General features: G+C 38.2%; 1 protein-coding gene across 4 annotated transcripts in view; it reads right to left on the bottom strand.

Annotated features, from left to right (window-relative positions):
* abcc8 (ATP binding cassette subfamily C member 8) overlaps positions 1–18041 on the bottom strand; it is a 43521-nt gene that overhangs the window by 6640 nt on the left and 18840 nt on the right. For 2 of the 4 annotated variants that reach the window (XM_087796666.1, XM_087796668.1), the window contains 16 exons: positions 16716–16756; positions 16047–16192; positions 15148–15262; positions 14798–14968; positions 14478–14550; positions 14312–14417; positions 10163–10195; positions 9089–9127; positions 8774–8872; positions 6767–6851; positions 6458–6538; positions 5858–5995; positions 5633–5758; positions 4914–5010; positions 3897–4144; positions 859–1025 (listed from right to left, as the gene is read on the bottom strand). In XM_087796666.1, the coding sequence (XP_087652792.1) occupies positions 859–1025; positions 3897–4144; positions 4914–5010; positions 5633–5758; positions 5858–5995; positions 6458–6538; positions 6767–6851; positions 8774–8872; positions 9089–9127; positions 10163–10195; positions 14312–14417; positions 14478–14550; positions 14798–14968; positions 15148–15262; positions 16047–16192; positions 16716–16756 (1765 nt within the window). Of the gene's footprint in view, positions 1–858; positions 1026–3896; positions 4145–4654; positions 4691–4892; positions 5011–5632; positions 5759–5857; positions 5996–6457; positions 6539–6766; positions 6852–8773; positions 8873–9088; positions 9128–10162; positions 10196–14311; positions 14418–14477; positions 14551–14797; positions 14969–15147; positions 15263–16046; positions 16193–16715; positions 16757–18041 lie in introns of all 4 variants that reach the window. The other 2 variants (XM_087796669.1, XM_087796667.1) reach the window with 2 other exon arrangements.

Raw genomic sequence — 18041 nt, 5'->3', positions numbered from 1 at the left:
CTGAAAAAATGTCCCTGTTTTACAGAACTCATGTCCAAATATTGTAATGAATTCATGACAGTGTCGATGGATCTTGATTCCTCTCCATGACTTCTATAATTAACATCCAAATATTCGCGCTGTTTGTTCATTTTTGTGTTGCAATTATACTTCAACCCGCTAGAGGACAGCAGTCATTTTGTCCTCTGCAGCTAATTGATATCTTTCGAGATCCCGGGAATGACTAAGGACGAGAGGATACAGACTCCGGCAGCTGTTAAGACAGATATTTTCAACATATTTTGTTTTCAAAACAAATTATTATTATTTTGTCAGTAGTCATGTGGTCTGTAAATTCTCCAACACCATTGTCAAGTACTTGAGCAGTACTACAAATATACACATTGTTCCTACAGTATGGGAATGTATTGCAGTATAGCGTATCCTTGCCTCCCCCCACCCACTGAGTCTGGTTCGGCTTGAGGTTTCTGCCTGTTGAAAGGAAGTTTTTCAATGACACTCTCACTCCCTCCTGTTTTTCTTTTCTCTTACAAACTGTAGTTAAACCTCTAATATTTTTTGACACTTCAAAAATAATTTATAATAATAAATAATTTAAAAATTACACAAAACTCAGCTGCATGAGTGCAAATCCATCCATGTGTGATCTATCATGTGTGATTACACTGTTGACATGTGCAGGGGGGGGGGGGTGTTTACATAAGAGGTGTCTCCAGGGTTGTGTTTAAGTAAACCAGATGGGTTCTTTGAGTAATGGAGCGAGAGAAAAAAGGGCTTTTAATCATGCTTCCGCCTCCAAATGGTTTTCTGTCTCACACACACACACACACACACGATGAGACTAAGGAGACAATAAACCTCATGGGGGCCAGGATGATCCTGTTGAGCAGGTTCTGGTGAAGCTCCTTGGCCACCTTGTGTCCGGTCCACTCCACGGCCACTGATGTGGCGAGGCAGAGGATGATGCCGAGGCAGCAGAGCACGCTGAACCAGGACAGGTACCACGAGTGACTGAAGCCACAGGCCTGATGGAGAAAAAAAAGGCTCATTAAGTACTTCCAGTAGTGTGTTTGAGCACCTGTCAGTCATGTTGCTTTCACAGTGATTACAAGCACCATTAAACTCGGGTTAAGATGAAGCTAATGTGCCATGAGTTCATCTGGCTTTTAGAGGGGAAGTTGTTTTGTTTTTTTGCTGAGATTGCAGGCCGGAGAAACTGTTAAACATTGTATGATGACAGCAACGAAAGAGTGTAATCAGTCAAATGTGACAACAATTGTTAATATCCACAAAACACATAAAGATCCATGTTTTATTTTCACCAATTATTATTTCCACTACTAAGAGGAGAAGCAGCATGAATATAGTTAAGTTAACTGTGTTCAAATAATGTGCTTTATAACTTGTTTGCAAATGTTCAGAGTCATTTGGATCCTTTTACACAGCAAGGTGCAAACAAGGTGACTGGACTTGTGTTGCGTCCAATGGTGTCATCACGAGCGACAATCCTGTAAATGGAGGAAACGGAAATCCGAGGTGAGGGTCAAGACAGCAGGATTAAGAGGATTGTACCCACAAGGTGCGACAGAACGAAGGAAACATAAACTCAGTAAACCCCATCCATTAGATGTTGAACTCACTAATGTTGGTGTAAACCACTTGGACAAACTTTTTTGTTTTTAACTTTGCTTTATTTTAAACAGCTAATGTCGTCACAATGTAGATAACAGTCGACTGTTTGAGCTCAATGATTGGTTAACTGCAGATAGAAAACATTTCCAATGAAAGGAAAAATCCTGGCCAGAAGTCCTAACCACAATTGACAAAAAAAAAAGTGAATTATTGTAGATGAGAAATATGTATGCTTTATGAACATGAATTAAAAGATAAGAAATCCTAGAGAGACATTCTTTCGGGTGATAACATCAGCAACACATTCTATCCCGATTTCAGCTTTTTTGTAATCTCAAGGAGCTTTTAGTCTAAATGTGTATCTTGAATTATAATGTATAATTATATCATATTTTATTTCTAATCATATTTATATAATTAAACTGATGATTTTTTCAGTAAATTTTAATTGTGATGCGAACCTAAAAAACTCTTGGACATATCAATGTGCATGTTTGTAAAGAAGATAGTTCCATGATTATGTATAAAAATAATATATAAACCTAAATAATCTTTGGTTTTGTTTTTCTCTGTAATAAAGTCTTATTTACTTGAAGACTATCAAACAATCAAGAAAAAAAATGAACATCTTGTCATTATTTTATTTTTTTATTTTTATTGTTTTATACATTTTTATGTCATTTTGTAAACTTCTGGCTGAACATTATGACTGACAGCTCATTTCTGTCTCAAGATGTTCTCTTGTTTGTCTAAATACTCTTCACCACCAACAAAATTCATCATGATTCAACATTCCAGTCAGCTTCGCTTCTTAATTTATATGCAAAATTGCTAAACATTTGATCCAGTCAGCAGCATCTAAACTACAAACACTCTCTGATATACACTCTTGGCTACGAAGCTCAGTTACTATGAAATGATAAAAAGAAGCCTTTTCACAAATGTCTAAACGTTGTTGACCTCACATATCAGAAACTCATGAATATATTCAGAAACTGTCCTTGCACATGAAAACATCAGCTGCTTCACTTTAACATTTTATCCTCTGCACTCCTGTCCCACGAGTGCTTGTGTAAATATAAATTGAGAAACTATGCAAAACTGAGACAGAGATGTTCTTTAAATACAAGTGTTCTCCTTGACACACACTCGATGAAAGCCAGCTTGTTGACTCTCAAGCTTCTCCCAGAAGCACTTTCACTCACTGCCATGTAGATGAGGTTGAGCTGCCGTTGCTTCAGGGTGCATCAGCCAACATTTCCTTTGTGTTTGAGGTCATTGAAGATGAGAGAGACTGAGTACATTGAGGTCAGGCTTGTGTAAAGACTGAGATCACATGATTTATTTATTTTTAAATCTGGTGCTTGAGCTTTCACAAGGAAGTGTTGGCCTCTCCTTACAAACGGAAGTTTATCAGTGCCATTTATAAACAATGCATATAACTTTAAATCATTAAAATTTAAAAGGTCTTATTTTGGAAGGTTACATTTTCTTTGTTGAGAAAATTGAATTAAAAATGTCATATAATAAATAGTTTCAATTTGTATTTTAAAGTAAATTGAATAAGAGAATTTTCTAAATCAAATGTTTTCTACAGATAGTCTTCGAAATTCTAGTTCCAATCATTTTAAAATAAATGCTCGAAAATTATATATATTTTTTTGTAATGAGCAGCCTTTTAATTTTAAAAAGGGTTGCTAGAACAGTGGCATCTTGTCAGACTAATCCGATCGAGCACTGAAAGCTCGGTACTCTTTTGGTATTGTCTGCTGGCACTATTATACGAACATTTTTATATTGAATTTAAAAGACACTAATTTATTAATAATTTTAATTACATCACTTTGAATTGGTAACATATATATATATATATATATATATTTTAACATTTGAAATGTAAAATTCATTCATTTTCTACCGCTTTATCCCTTGTGGGGGTCGCAGGGAGACTGGAGCCTATCCCAGTTTCATTGGGCGAGAGGCAGGGGACACCCTGGACAGGACGGCAGTCTGTCACAGGGCACACAAAGACAAACAACCATTCACACACACACTCATACCTACGGACAATTTCCCCATGTTCTCAATCAACCTCTGTATGTTTTTGGACTGTGGGAGGACACCGGAGTACCAAGAGTAAACCCACGCAATGTTCTAATTGCACTGATATACTTCCCCTTCATTTGTACTCCTTACATTGTACATCAGTACAACGTATCAGTCAAGCAATTATTCTGCTCACAAATCAACATTTTATCTCTCACCTGCACCACTGAGCAGTTATGGTTCCGGGCCTCGATCTGGGCCTTGATGACGTGCGACGTCCAGTGAGCCAGCCAGTAGTCGATGGCGACCATGAGTGAGTGTTTGAGCAGCTGCGAGAGCAGGAGCAGGCTGAGGAGGAGGACGCCGGCGGACGACAGGTATGTGCTGCAGGAGCGCCAGGGAATGGTGGCCCGTTGACGCATCACCTGCGACATGTTGTCGTCGTCTTCGCTCTCCAGGGACTCCTCTGAAATCCATACAGTCAAGTGATTTGTTTAAAATCAAAGATCGGCCTAAAAATGTCGACACCATGGTACACAATCTTCATTTTCTCTCGAGGTAGCAGATATTTAATACTCTCAGTGCATCAGTGAGTCGAGACAAGAGAGAGAAAATGAGCAAGAAGAAGCTGCAGAATTCATGAACAATACACATGCTTATGTTTGTGGTGCTTTTGCCAGAACAGAGAGGACACAGTATTTACATCTATTTTTAACCACCTCCTCTTCCTTGAAACGACATATCGTCTCTTCACATGCCTGCAGCGTCGAATGAGGGTGTTTGTGCGCCTCAAACGTGCATTAAGAGGGATAAAAGCAGGGCAGAAAGAGTGTCTGACGTCATGCAGCAACAGTGAAGCAGACAGAACCAGAGGAAAATAAATGAAATTGAAAAGATGACGAACGCAGCCGACACCACCGCTGATATTTACAGAACCACGATGCCACAGACTAGTCTACATGCTTTCTAGTCACACCTGCTCCTTCGAACATGAGGGCACCTGGTGCCGGAGTCGTTGGACACATGCGCCCCCGAGGTGTCACCAGCCCAAGTGAGACGACAAATAACACACAGATAAGGAGTAGAGCCCCTGACCTTTGACACAGCACTGCTAACACAGATCATCTTAACATTTGACAGGAACCCCAAAAGAAAATCACTTTGGAGTTTGGATAAAGGGTTAAGGCCTTCCGAATGAAAAAAAAGTTTGAAGACACTCAAAGACAACCACTGACCTTCCTCCTCTGCTTCTGTCCTGGCAGCCTCTCTGGAGTACATAGCTCTGCGAAGGTTCTTCCTCTCCAGGTCAGTCATACTGGCCGCCACTGTCTCCTGAGATGTAATTCATCAAAGTCATGTAAGATATATTTCCGGCTTTAATTAACAAATAAATAATGAAATATATATTATTTCTTTGCATTAAACTAAAATGTAAATGAACAACATGAATTTGTTTCATAAAAACAGAACATTTTTTCCATTTTAAATTCGTTTAATAGAGAAATATGTCCAATATGAAGTAAAAATTTGCTCAAAAATTGACAATTCTTGGGGACACACTGCATCAGTGATCCCCAACCCTGGTCCCTGGTCTCATCATTTCAGTTATTTTCATTATTAAAACGTTATTTTGAAAAAGATTTTCTCTGAAAAAAAATGGTCTGTGACTCCTGACCTGATAAGAGGCTTTTTTTAGAAGGAAATAAGCCTGTAAACTATAAAAAATGAGTGAAACACAAACTATTTATGAGAGCATTTATCAGCTTTATAGTGAAGTGTATTTTTTATACATTTATCATTCATATTTGGTAAGTCCTGCTGTTTTATTGATACTTCTTTTGTCTTAAGGTTGGCCCATGAATATAAAGCAGACATAAAGTTTGGGAATCCTGCTGTAATTCAAGGTAAAAGTCGATCAATACCACAATCTCTACAATTAAAAGCTCCTTATTACCTTTTCAAACTCTTTATCTTGTCTGTTCATCAGTGTTTTCCACTGCTCAAAGAGTTCTGGGTCTGAATTCTGGATGTCCTTCAGAGTCCCCTCGGTTTGGATCGTCCCATCCTTCATGGCGATTATCTAAATAAACAGCAACAGAGAAAACAAATTAAACTCCTCTTAAGGGTCGACTAAGAGGGGAAAATCAATGACTTAAGTAATGATCAGCCACACACATACCCAGTCTGCGTGCGGCAGGTACTGCAGCTTGTGTGTGACCAGCACCACCGTCCTCTTCTCCTCCATGAGGAGCTTCAGGATGCCGTTCTGCATGAGATGGTCGCTCAGGTGGATGTCTAAGGCAGAAAATGGGTCGTCCTATGAACGATGCAGACAAACTTATTATTTCTTCAGTGCCAAAAAAAAAGACAATGTTTTAGTAGAGCAGAGAATAATGGATGCGAACTTCAACAAATAAACTCTACGTCAATTTATTCCTGCGAATTTGCTCATTTATTATTCACATCCCGTTAGCTCTGTTTTCATTCGATTGAATTTTCTCGGATTTATTAATGTGATGCGCATCGACCGTGTCACTGTAATTAATGTCTAAAGGAAAGCAGGGAATCAATTGCCACCTGACATATTCAAACTAAAAGTTAGTTGTTGCTTTTCATCCCTGAAGCTCAGCTCAAGATGGATTGTTGCTATTTCTGTCACGCACGGTGGCCTCAGGAACTTTTGCTGCTGCTATGAATACTCATGTTTCATGCACAGACATTTTCAAAAAAAGCTTCAAGTCATGGAGGTTTATTTCTTGATCACTGCGGTGTCACTCACAAGAAAGACCACGTGGGTCTGCTGGTACAAGGCTCTCGCCACGCTGATCCGTTGCTTCTGCCCCCCGGACAAGATAATGCCCTGCAACGCAGAAACAAAACAACTGAATTAATAGGAGAATTCTTGCATTAAATTCAGTCGCCCGGAAGCAGCAGATATTCGCTGTAGAAGAGGTGTGTAAGGGAATCGAACATGACAGTTCCTCTGCTGAACAAGGTCATACCGTCTCCCTAAGCTGCACTGGATAAGGTAGCTTTTAGACTCTGGAAAGATCAGGGCACACAGAAAGAGTTGGTCTGTTGTACTGACCCGCTCTCCGATCTCCGTCTGGTCCCCCTGAGGCAGAATGTCGATGTCGGGTTTCAGAGAGCAGGCTTCGATGACAGCTTCGTACCTTTGTTCAAAAAAGAGAAAATAATGATGATTTAAAAGTATTATTTAATCTTCTTGTCTTGTCCTAAACGACTCGATCATATGTGTCAAACTCAAGGCCTCAACAAATATGCAAATATTCACAGTAATTGTTCATTTTTGTGTAGCAAATAAACTTCCCGCTGATAGATGGCAGCATTCATTATGCCCTCCACAACTAAAGATACTATAAAATCCTGTGAGATCCTGGTGATGACTGAGGATGAGAGGATACAGTCGACTCCAGCATTATAACGCTGATGTTTGGACATATTTTGGCGTCATAACCAGTCTCTAAAAGGTCTCCCACATCGACCAAAGATAAAAAATACCTATTAAAGGACAACAAAGACGAGCAGAAAAACATTTTCAAACATCTTTTATCTCTCTTGCTTATTTAGTATCACAGAAAGGCTGCATACTCGCTGAGTGAAAAATAAAACATCACTGCCAACCAAAAAATGGTGTTTGCCTGTGTGGATGTGAATTGACTGATCAAATACTTGTATATAATGAGAGAGAAAATATTTATTTTGTCAAATAATCCGTTTTCTGGTGCCTCAGAATAAGTCGCATTTTTATTTGTTGAACTGCCTCTTACCAAGGGCAACTAATGTCAAAACCCGTTCTCCCTCGTCTGAAAACTCGGCGAATGAGAGGTTACGAGAGTGGAGTCCATTATGATGTATAATGGCTTCACTCCTCCAGCCAGCTGTAATCGCGGCAGCTTTGTTTATACAACGAGTCCCTTGGTGGTGGAGACTTCCCGGATTGACGTCGGTGACAAACCTCTATAATTGACCAATCACAGCAGAATGGGTGTCATTAAAGTAAACAAGATTTCATTTACAGATACAGTTGGCGTGGCTTAAGCAAATTTTCTAACGTATATATTTAAAAGAAAAGAGAGTTTTGTACAAACATACGTATTAGTAAAATAAAGGTCCAAGATCTATTTAACAAACACTTAAATCAAGTCATTAGTTGCCCTTTAAGTAAGAGTAAATTCAAGTGGATCTTAAGCCTGCTCACTGCTTCCTCAGGGCGACTGTGTCTAGTTTTGTTGTAGTAGCAGATGTGTGACTAAACAGAAGAACAGACACTTCAGCCAGCTCGTCGTGACTCGAGGTGTTTTGGTGTCAACAGGGTTTAGTTAGAAAGTGACCGCTCTCTCTGGACACCATCGGTATCAAACGAACGCAGTAAAGACCAGCACAAAGGTCATCTCTGCAAATAGCCGCACTTGCTGTCACCTCTGAGAAGATCCACAGCGTTTCATTGTGATCACAGGTGTAGGAATATCAAAAGCTCAAATGTCTAGTCAGCAAATCTATTAATATTTCATCCCTACAGAGCAAGGTTGTCAAACTCAACAAGACAAAATCTTTGAGCAGGACTTTTTTTTAGCAGTGCAGCTCATGGTCTGAACAAAGAGTACATTTACTCAGAAAGTATTTGTTGGATTTTGATACTACTTTTTTGACGCTTTCAATTATCTAAGTGTTTGTCCTCCGTTGAATTCCTTTCTGTTGACTGTACTTTTACTCTTACTGAAAGTCTGTTTATAATTGTTGCCAGTGATCATCTCTGTACTTTATCTTAAACAGTATGATCTATAAAGGTCAACAAGAACTAATCAATTGGCAGGTCTAATAATATTATCTGGCAGAACAGATTTTGCACTGGAGCCTCTAGTTTGACACTTTGTAAAACATGTAGAATCATGGAATATTGTTCAAGGCATTAAAATAATCAATAATGTTTCAACACATTTGTCTTTTGAATGTATTGTTTATGAATATAAATCAATCATATAAACTACTATCAAAAGGTATAAAGGTATATTCAGTTTCTTTCCCAGGGGTGTTATCAAGTGAGACTCTGTAAATGATAAGAAACGCTCACCTGGGTTTGATCATGGGCATCTCGAATGTGATGTTTTCCACAAGCGTTGCATTTAGCAGCCAGGGCTTCTGGGAAGCGTAGGCGACAGCACATCTCTTTCTATTGAAGGTGTCAAACAGAGTTTATTAGATAAAGAGTGGATCAGTTGAGAGAGGTCAGACTGAAGGGGTCGCACATAAAAACTGACCCATCTAAACATTAAAGGACAATCTGACATAACCCCTTATTAATACACTGTTAATATGAAATTGCTGCTAATGCCGAAGTGTTTCCATGGAGACCAGCTGGTGAATGTCACCTTGACTGTGAGCTCACCTGATATCGCCGTCACCTGCTGTGTCTCTGTCTGAAGGGCTGCAGTGAAAGAAGCACAAAACTGATCATTTAACCAACAAGCTAAAAGTTTATTTTCCTCATTAGCTCAGATCTCCCTAAATGAACATGTCTATCATTAGCCAGAATCTAACCCTGCCCTGAAATAGACCCCCTCACACCCACATAATATTTCTTCCTGTAATTTGCTGAGACGTGGCTCTCCATCAGCACGTCTGGCCTCTGTGGTTTCTCGGAGGATCGTCTGTCAGTGTGCAGGATTGCTACATGGACAGCAGGACTGGGACCGAGAGTCTAATAAGTGTCCCCTGCTGGTTCTAAATCTAGTTTCTCATACTCGTTAATCTGTAACTGTGGGGCTTCGGGGAGGAACTTCAGCTCCTTATCTTAGGAATTACGCAAATAAGGAGCAGTAAAATGAACATTTAGAAGGTTTATTTCATCAGCAAACAGCATGAGCGTGCAGGCTCCACTGAACACCGCTAGGCAAGGACTTTAAAGGAGTCACAAGTAATGCATCCGTGTGGTTTCTGCATGTCCTGTCCCTCCCTGATCCTTTTCCAAAAACACTTCTTATCACTGATGAGAGCAGGAAGGAGACAGGGTGAGTCTTGAATGGAATGAAAAGCTAGAAGTGGCATTTAAGTAGTGACATTTAAACAAATGTCAAAACTCACATAATATGACCCAAAATGTTGTAAACGACTGCTCAAAGGGCTGCAGAGTGTGTTCTCTAGATTTCAATTGTCATCATCTCTACTTATTGTTCACTACTCACTACCTTTTTAAACACAATTTCCCTTATAAATCTTTAATAATTAATTAAAATAATTTCATTTTGTTTCTACCGAACACCCAAGTATGCATATTTTACACTTTCATTCTATATTCCAGGCCGGATGAAAGCCATGACAAGATAGCAGCTTTTAAACATTATTTCCTGATTCTGATTTGAATATATTGAAAGCTCAAGACAGACATTTGACTCTCAGTAGAGCTTTCACATTCATACACATTCATACACAGAGTGTTGTTTGTTTCACTCTGAGCACTCACCTTTCGTCCCCTTCCGACTCCAGTTTTGGGAGGCTGTGAACAGCAAAAAGACATTTTTAAGATAAGCTTAAATCAGTAGCAAGTATTGCAATTGATAAAAATAATTCACACAGCTTTATTTTTCTATCATCTACATTATTACAACACAGTTATTTTTTTTTTGAGCTCTCTGGAGAGGTCGGGTGTATTTTTGGTCGGGACTCCTTGACGCATCTTAAGCACTCCCCGGGATCATGTGTGAGAACAACCTGATAGCGGAGCTAATTTGCGGCAGTATTCTGCACCGTGTTTAAGATGGCTGTCATTGGACTGCAGCTGTTAGGAAATAAAAGAGAGGCGTCATTTAATAAGCTCACACGACACCCAGGCACTTGTAAACATTGACGTCACAGACTGTAAAATAAGAAGACTGCGATTCAGGGGTGCAGCTTTCAGGAGATATAATTTGGATGGAATTTTATCTTTTGAGGCCTAAACCTAAGCCGCTTTTCATCTTGTGTCGGAAATATTCAACAACATTGATATTGCTTTGCTTTCGCTTGCTGCGCTGTAAGGTCTAGAGCAGTGTAATGACTGAAAATGTCATTGTTTTTATTAAAAAATGACATGGTGTTTACACAATTGTGTTTTTTTGCATTGTGTACACTTCTTCTTTTATTAAAGTATTATTACATTTCTTTTTATTATTGTTTTTTATTATTATTAGATTTCTTTTTATCGTAGTTTTTAATTTATTATTTTTCTTTTTTTTTTGTTATCTATAACAAATGTAGGTCTCATGTGTATGGTCTGTTAGTGTCACTTCCCTCATTTTCCAAATGCGGGAAAGATAAAGGTTTATTAAGTCAAATAAAAACTCCTCTCTGAAAAAAGAGATACAAAGATTCAATGTCACCCACATGTCGAGCACGCCGGTGTAGTGTGTCTGATGGAACTGATCCCAGGTCCGACACACAGATCAACACAACTTAAGTTCAAACGAATACTAAGCTCATGCAAGTCTAAACCTCTCATTAGGCATAAACTGCAACGTGCATCAAAGTATAAACGCCACCGAGAAAAACCACAAAATCACAGCCTAATCACGGACCCACACTTGAGAGAACACTTCTTGTGAACACGATGTAGCTATAAATAAACTCGTCACTGGCAATCTTTCCCCGTTAATCAACATCTGAGGAACCATTTCCTGACTAGCGTTAAACTGGCGGAAAGAATCATCAGCATTTTCATCAAGTAGAGCAACTTCAAGAGGAAAATGTTGATGATTGAAAGTGTCTCTCTTTGATGAGACACTCACATTTAATTTAACAACAAAATGTTATTTTAGCTTCCTCCAAATGCTAAGGACAAAATTATATAATTTAAGAATAATATTTATCTTAATAATAAAAACTCTCCGCATGACCTTTACATGACAAATATATATCAAGATTCTAATTTTAATAAACTTTAGTCAGCGGACAAATAACAGACCATGCACGGTGCCATGTTTAGACCAAATGATTTAAGGCAGGTTTTCTAAGGGCAGCAGGTGGGCGGCGTTGTTGGAAGTAATACTGGCTGTTTGGTAAACACTTCATATACAGAGAGAACATATTGGCGGCCATGACCTGTAATTCTATCCACTCCCAGAGGAGCTCTTAAAACTACCGGTCGTGTCATAGGACTATTTTGGTCTGTGCTATGTGTTTTGACGAACTGTATTGTACAGTAAACACGGCAACACATCACTGTTTCTGAGTGTGAGTCACCGACTCTGAAGAGATTTGTGAGGCGTTCATAAGAACAAGTACCGAAATTGATGAAGAAACGATTACTTTTCATATTTTACAATAAGGTTTGTCCTTCATAAATGTGGCATTCGAACAAAAAATTAACTCATAAGAATTGAGGCAATAAGTTCAGAAAGATGATGAATGACAAGGAGCTGGACGACACGTGGAAGAGAGAAAGTGTTGACACAGAGCTGCCACTCGGACAAAATACCCGTCACTCTTCACAATCTCTGATGCATCTGCCAGATACAACACCTCATGCACATTAAGCCGCTGTGAATACCTCAGAATGAAACCCAGTACAATAAAAACAACAACATGAATGGCAGAAACACATAACCAGACACTATTAATCCACAGACAAAGTGGAGAGGGTAACAAAATATCAGAGCAATCGCGGGTGAAACTTACAAGGGTTTGACACAACAGTTATTCTCTTCCACAACTATCCAGACACACATAAATATATACATATAGAACATGTGTCTGTCTGTGTTGCCGCACAGTTAAAAACATGGAAAAAAAACATGTAGATTTCTAGTTGTATGTTATAAATAGTTTTAAAAGAGTCAGTGTACTGAATTTAACTAGGGCAGAAACTAGTCAACATCCGTTGGAGGATTTCCAGATCCATCAAAGACTGCAGCAGACAGACAGAGAGAACCAAATGGGATATTTTCTTCACACTTATTTGGTGTAAAATTTCTCAATTGCCTCAGCCAGCCCAGCCTGAATTGGCAGTAGCACAGAAAGACAACAGTCTCCAAGATGAGTTTCTGAGAAAAGTGGTCTAAGGATGAATCATTTAAAAAATATGAAAGGATTATATCAGTCAGTAACTATTGGCTGGACCCATATAAATAATTTCGCTTTTTTATGTTACCAAATTTCAAATATATGCTCTGTAAGACAACATTGTCTTGCAGGCGCGTAAATCAGGATGTTTCTCATTCGACGGGACAATCAAAAACATAAAATGAAGCTATAAATATCTGGTCTATTGATCTGCAATTTAAATCCTATTCTTTTACTGCTCTATCTTGATGAATGGGGTCATTGTCAGGCAAGATTTAATAGCAACTACTCTACTAGATCAGAATTTTTCTTCATGCCGAAGCTCATAAATTGAATCAACCATCGATATCGGACAAATTACATGTAGCTTTTAACTTAACTAGGGTCAGAGAGCAAAGATGGCAACCGTACACTGACATCGATCAGAGCAATTATTTACTCCCTGGACAGCAATTCAGAAGGTATGAGGGGCCATTTCACAAAATTAAGTTTTTCTCTCACACCTTCTATCAAACTCACTCACATCTACTATCAAACCCGCTCACATCTATCATCAAACGCTCTCACATCTACTATCAAACCCTCTCACATCTACCATCAAACTCTCTCACATCTACTATCAAACCCTTTCAAATCTACTATCAAACCCTCTCACATCTACCATCAAACTCTCTCATATCTACCATCAAACCCTCTCACATCTACTATCAAACTCTGTATGAGCACTTAATAGTACGTGTATGAGTACTTGATTGTATGTGTGCGAGTGTTTGATATTACGTGTAAGAGATCTTGTATTTAAGTGCATGAGAACTTGATAGTGAGTGAGAGATCTTGACATAAAAGGAAGCCAACTTGATTACATTCATTACATTCTTTTTAAAAAGAAATTCAAAATAAAGTTGTTCAATCATTACTTAGTCATCATCACTTCAGTATTTTTTTTAAAATAAAAACTGCTTCATGCCTTCTATCTATTGGCATGATAGTTCTTTGCAGTACTTAATAGTAGGGGTGTTAGAAAATATCGATATGGAGTTATATCACAATATTCTCCACGACGCTGTATCGATATTAGACAGCACTGTATTGATAATTAAAAATGTTTTACATACAATTTTTTACATATATATATATCTATACAAATAATTAACATGGAAATATTCATGCCGTTCGTTCATTTTAATGCTGCAATTAAACTTTTGGCCGCTAGATGGCAGCAGTCATTCTGTCCTCCACAACTAAATGAACATTTAAATCCCGCAAGATTCCAGCGATGACTGAGGACAAGAGGATGCAGTTGACTCCCAGCAGCATTTGAAAGCTTATTTTGGTTTAAAAAAAACAAATGAAAGGAGTTACGAGTTTGAGTCATGTGGTCTGTAAATTCTGCAACACCAGAGCAAAATATCCTTGTCTTTACAGTATCCCAATATATCTCAATACATCGTATTGTCCGATTCTTGACAATAAACACCCCTTACTAATAGTAAATAATGTTGCACGTTGGGAACTGTATTCGCCCTCTCCTACCCATACATCTTTTAATGTACATGTTAAATAAAAGTCAACTGACCTGTTCCATGCGACCGCTCCTGATATCCTCTGCATCTCACCCAGTGCTGCCAGCAGCAGGGAGGATTTACCACATCCAACTTGGCCAACAATCATAGTCAATTTACCTGCATGACGTGAACAAGTGAGTGAGTTTTTCAAAGAAACGTCATTTTTTTTAGTCTCACCAAAAGGAATTCTGATGTCCACGTTAGACAGTGTTGGTGGTCCATCTGTCCATGTGAAATATCCACTAGTGATCTGAGGAAACACCACAAAAAGGTCTTAGTATGAAAACAAACGAGTGGTTAATGATGAAATGGTTTGTATATTCATGATTTTGCTTTTGCTAAAGGGGCCCTGACACAAGCCTCTGTAGTACAGTTAGTGCTTGACGTTTAAACACTGAATCCTGAAAAAGATTATGGAAAAAAATGTGTGAAAATGGTTGAAATCTCTGTGTTGAGAGTGTATCTGAGATGACAGTAATAAAATGTCTATATCTCACTTTAATACAGATGTCTTGGTCAAGAATGTGGGACGGCCCATCTTCGTGCTCTCCTCTCGAGCTGTGGTTGTTCCAGTCGTCCCTCGGGGGACGCTTCCTGTTCACCACCTTGAGTGGCTGGCGGCGTGAAGACAAAAAGGAGGACGATGAAGGGAGAGGTCTAGAAGACGACTACACAGGGTTGATCAGTGAGCACAGAGGACCAGGAGGTGAGAATTATCCAACAGGGAGATGAAGATGGAGCCACAAAACAGCAACATTAATAAAGAAACAACAATACACCAGGACAAAGACAGGATAATCCCTTCACACAACACAAGGAATTGCACATGACTTGCTTAAGTACTCACCACAGCCTGGTACCTATTTTGGTTGTGGTTGCTGGAGCCCGGGGTCAACGTAGCTCTCGGCTCCTGCTCTTCTCCGATCTCATCGCTGGAGAAAAACTCACTGAGCTTCTGCACGCTGCAGTCAGACAGAAGGGGAAGATCAACATGAAAGAAAAATGTCTAAATGACCAAAGACGACACAAATAAGATGCTTAATATTCTTATGAGATGCTTGGTTTGTAAGGTAAGAGTTCCGCTCCCAGTTTCTGGTTGAATGATCTATTTTCTGGAAAAGACCAATTTAATGACATATATTCATACAATTCATTAACTCATTATTTTAATTATTTTATACCTTTATTTAATCTTTTTAATGTTTCCATTATGACCAATTAGTTTAGAATTGTATTCGAATATAGATCAAAATGAATTTATTAAATTGTAATAATTTTCATTATCCCACTTTCAGAAGTAGATGAAAAACCTAATTCAAAAAAATGTTCACGTCTCACAAATCGACAACAACATTATTAAGATTATAAAAATCAACAAAGCAGCAGATGGCTTCTTAATGTGCAAGTGATTACAAGACTGTGAAATTAGAATGGAAACACAGTTTGCATTTAACTTGGAAATAATTGACGGATTGCATTAAACACTGTCTGACTGTCATCTGGTTCCAACTATTCCATGACAGGCGATCGGAGGAAAACATTTATTTCATTAATTAAAAGCGTTTTTCTTTAACGCTGAACTACATGTTTTTATTCTATTCTTATTTTTTGTAAATTGACATTCAAAAAAAGGATTTCAACATGAAATCTTTTTTTTTTGTAAATAATCTTTTATTTGTAAATAACAGACAACAGTTTATATTGTATTTATATTCAAAATGAAAGAATGAGTTGTTGTTTTCTCACCTAACAAGGGCTTTGACAGTGGAGCGCACCACACTGGAGAGCAAGAACAGAGGTGTGACCAGTATATGGAACAGCGACAGGGAGGCGAAGGCCACGGCCGGTGACAGGTCCGCGTCCTCGGAGATGTGGACGTGAACCACAAATGTCTGTGGAAGATTAACGGAAGAAAAGCAAGATATATATATATCTGCAGTTATCACTCTGACATTCGCTATTAACACTCAAACACCTTCACACGTTTATAAAGGAGCAATTAATATTCCAATTACTTCCATTGCCTTTCCCAAGAACACCGATGTAGCCTCGAGATTAATGTACGACGTGCAAAACAAACAATAAAATTAAGGAGTAACACCTGAGCCTAAACCGCTGCAGGAATTGTTTTTTAATCTAGACACACAAATCTAAATAAAGTCAAACCAAATATTTGACTAGAAATATCTATACCGGCTTCCTCCTCTTATCTGTCGGACCAGGCTCGTATGTCAACACTCCTCTTAACAAGGACTTCTATTTATACAGGCATGCATAAACATGCCATGTGTCACCATCACGCTTCTGCATATCTTCTGCACGCTATACTATTGTTGTTTCACAGCTTACAGAAAGGCGTTGCATCAGAAGGCAGTAAAGTGTTTACTCAAGAAGAACACACATCATTTAACTCACCGTCAACACAGCTGCGATTGGAATAGCTGCATTCATAAAAACTGAAAAGACACAAAACAGCAGGATGTGAGCCATTTGCAAGATGATGTGGAAACAAATTGAGAATGAATTGAAGTTCAACTAATTGCATTTTGCAGAAGTCAGGTCTGAGTATTGCCTTTAAAATAACAAACTCATTTGTACAGAAGCTTTACATATTTCCAAACAAGAACACTTGTCATTTACATGCAGGAAGGCAACTCTGAATTGTTTCAGGTTAGAAAGACATGATGTAAACTCAAAACGTATGCAGATTGATTTCATGCTTGTTTCAAATCTTAAGGGCACATATTGTGGTGTTTTTATTTTTATTATTTGAAGACCCCTGTTCTGTGAAATGATTTATCATTATTATTGTGATCATCAGGTTTAAGTTTATCACAGATACATCTGAATGGTTTTTGGAGACAAGGCAACTTAGTTTTTGTGACATATATGCAGATGTGTCACTCATAATAGTAGAATAAAACTTTTTTTTTTTTTTTTTTTTTATCACAGGTGAATTTTAGAAATTGTGGAAAACATTAAAATAGAGTACTTACTTATATACAGCAGTGTGAAATAGAGATTGAACCTTCTTAAAAAAAAATAGATATACAGTGTTCCCTACATTGTTAAAGGAGTTACGTTCTGAAAAAACAACCGCAATAAATAATGGGCCTCATAATCCCTCCTTGCACTGCTTATAAACCTTTACTGTCATTCAAAGTTTATACCCTCGAATAATATAACCTTAATAGTTACAACAAATAAGTAGACGATAGGCAAGTTTTAAATTAATCAAAGTTCCTTAACCACATTTAATTTAAACTCAAAATTTCATGTGCCATCCCTTTCAACAAACGTCTCTGTAATGGTAACCTGAACAGATTTCACATTCGCTTTGCCGCCCAGCAAACCAATCACAGCTGTCGATCACTTTTGACATTGCAATGTAGAAAATATTATTGTAATGACCAATCTGGCATCACTAGATAGAGCAGTGTAAAAAAAAAAGCCATTATGGGAGTTTAAGTAAGTATTTTAAATATAGGTTCAGTGATTGTGTTGAAGATCTACTGTTCAAATTAATCACCTGTTTGTCACATGGTGAACAATACAGCTCCATTACAATATATTTAAATATAGTAGTACTGTGTGCAAAAAAATAAATAATCTACAAGACCGCAGAACGTCAACAGGAAGGGACCACTGCAAAGAACTATTCTATCAACAGGCAACTTGTGATCGATCAAGACAGTGATTGAGAGTTTCGCTCCAATTGGATTCAGTCATGATTGAAAGTGT

Source organism: Callionymus lyra, chromosome 8 (genome assembly GCF_982586985.1).
Source record: "Callionymus lyra chromosome 8, fCalLyr1.hap1.1, whole genome shotgun sequence".
NCBI lineage: Eukaryota > Metazoa > Chordata > Actinopteri > Syngnathiformes > Callionymidae > Callionymus > Callionymus lyra.
Note: the sequence above shows the minus strand (reverse complement) of the source record. Positions and strands in the feature narration are given on the sequence as shown.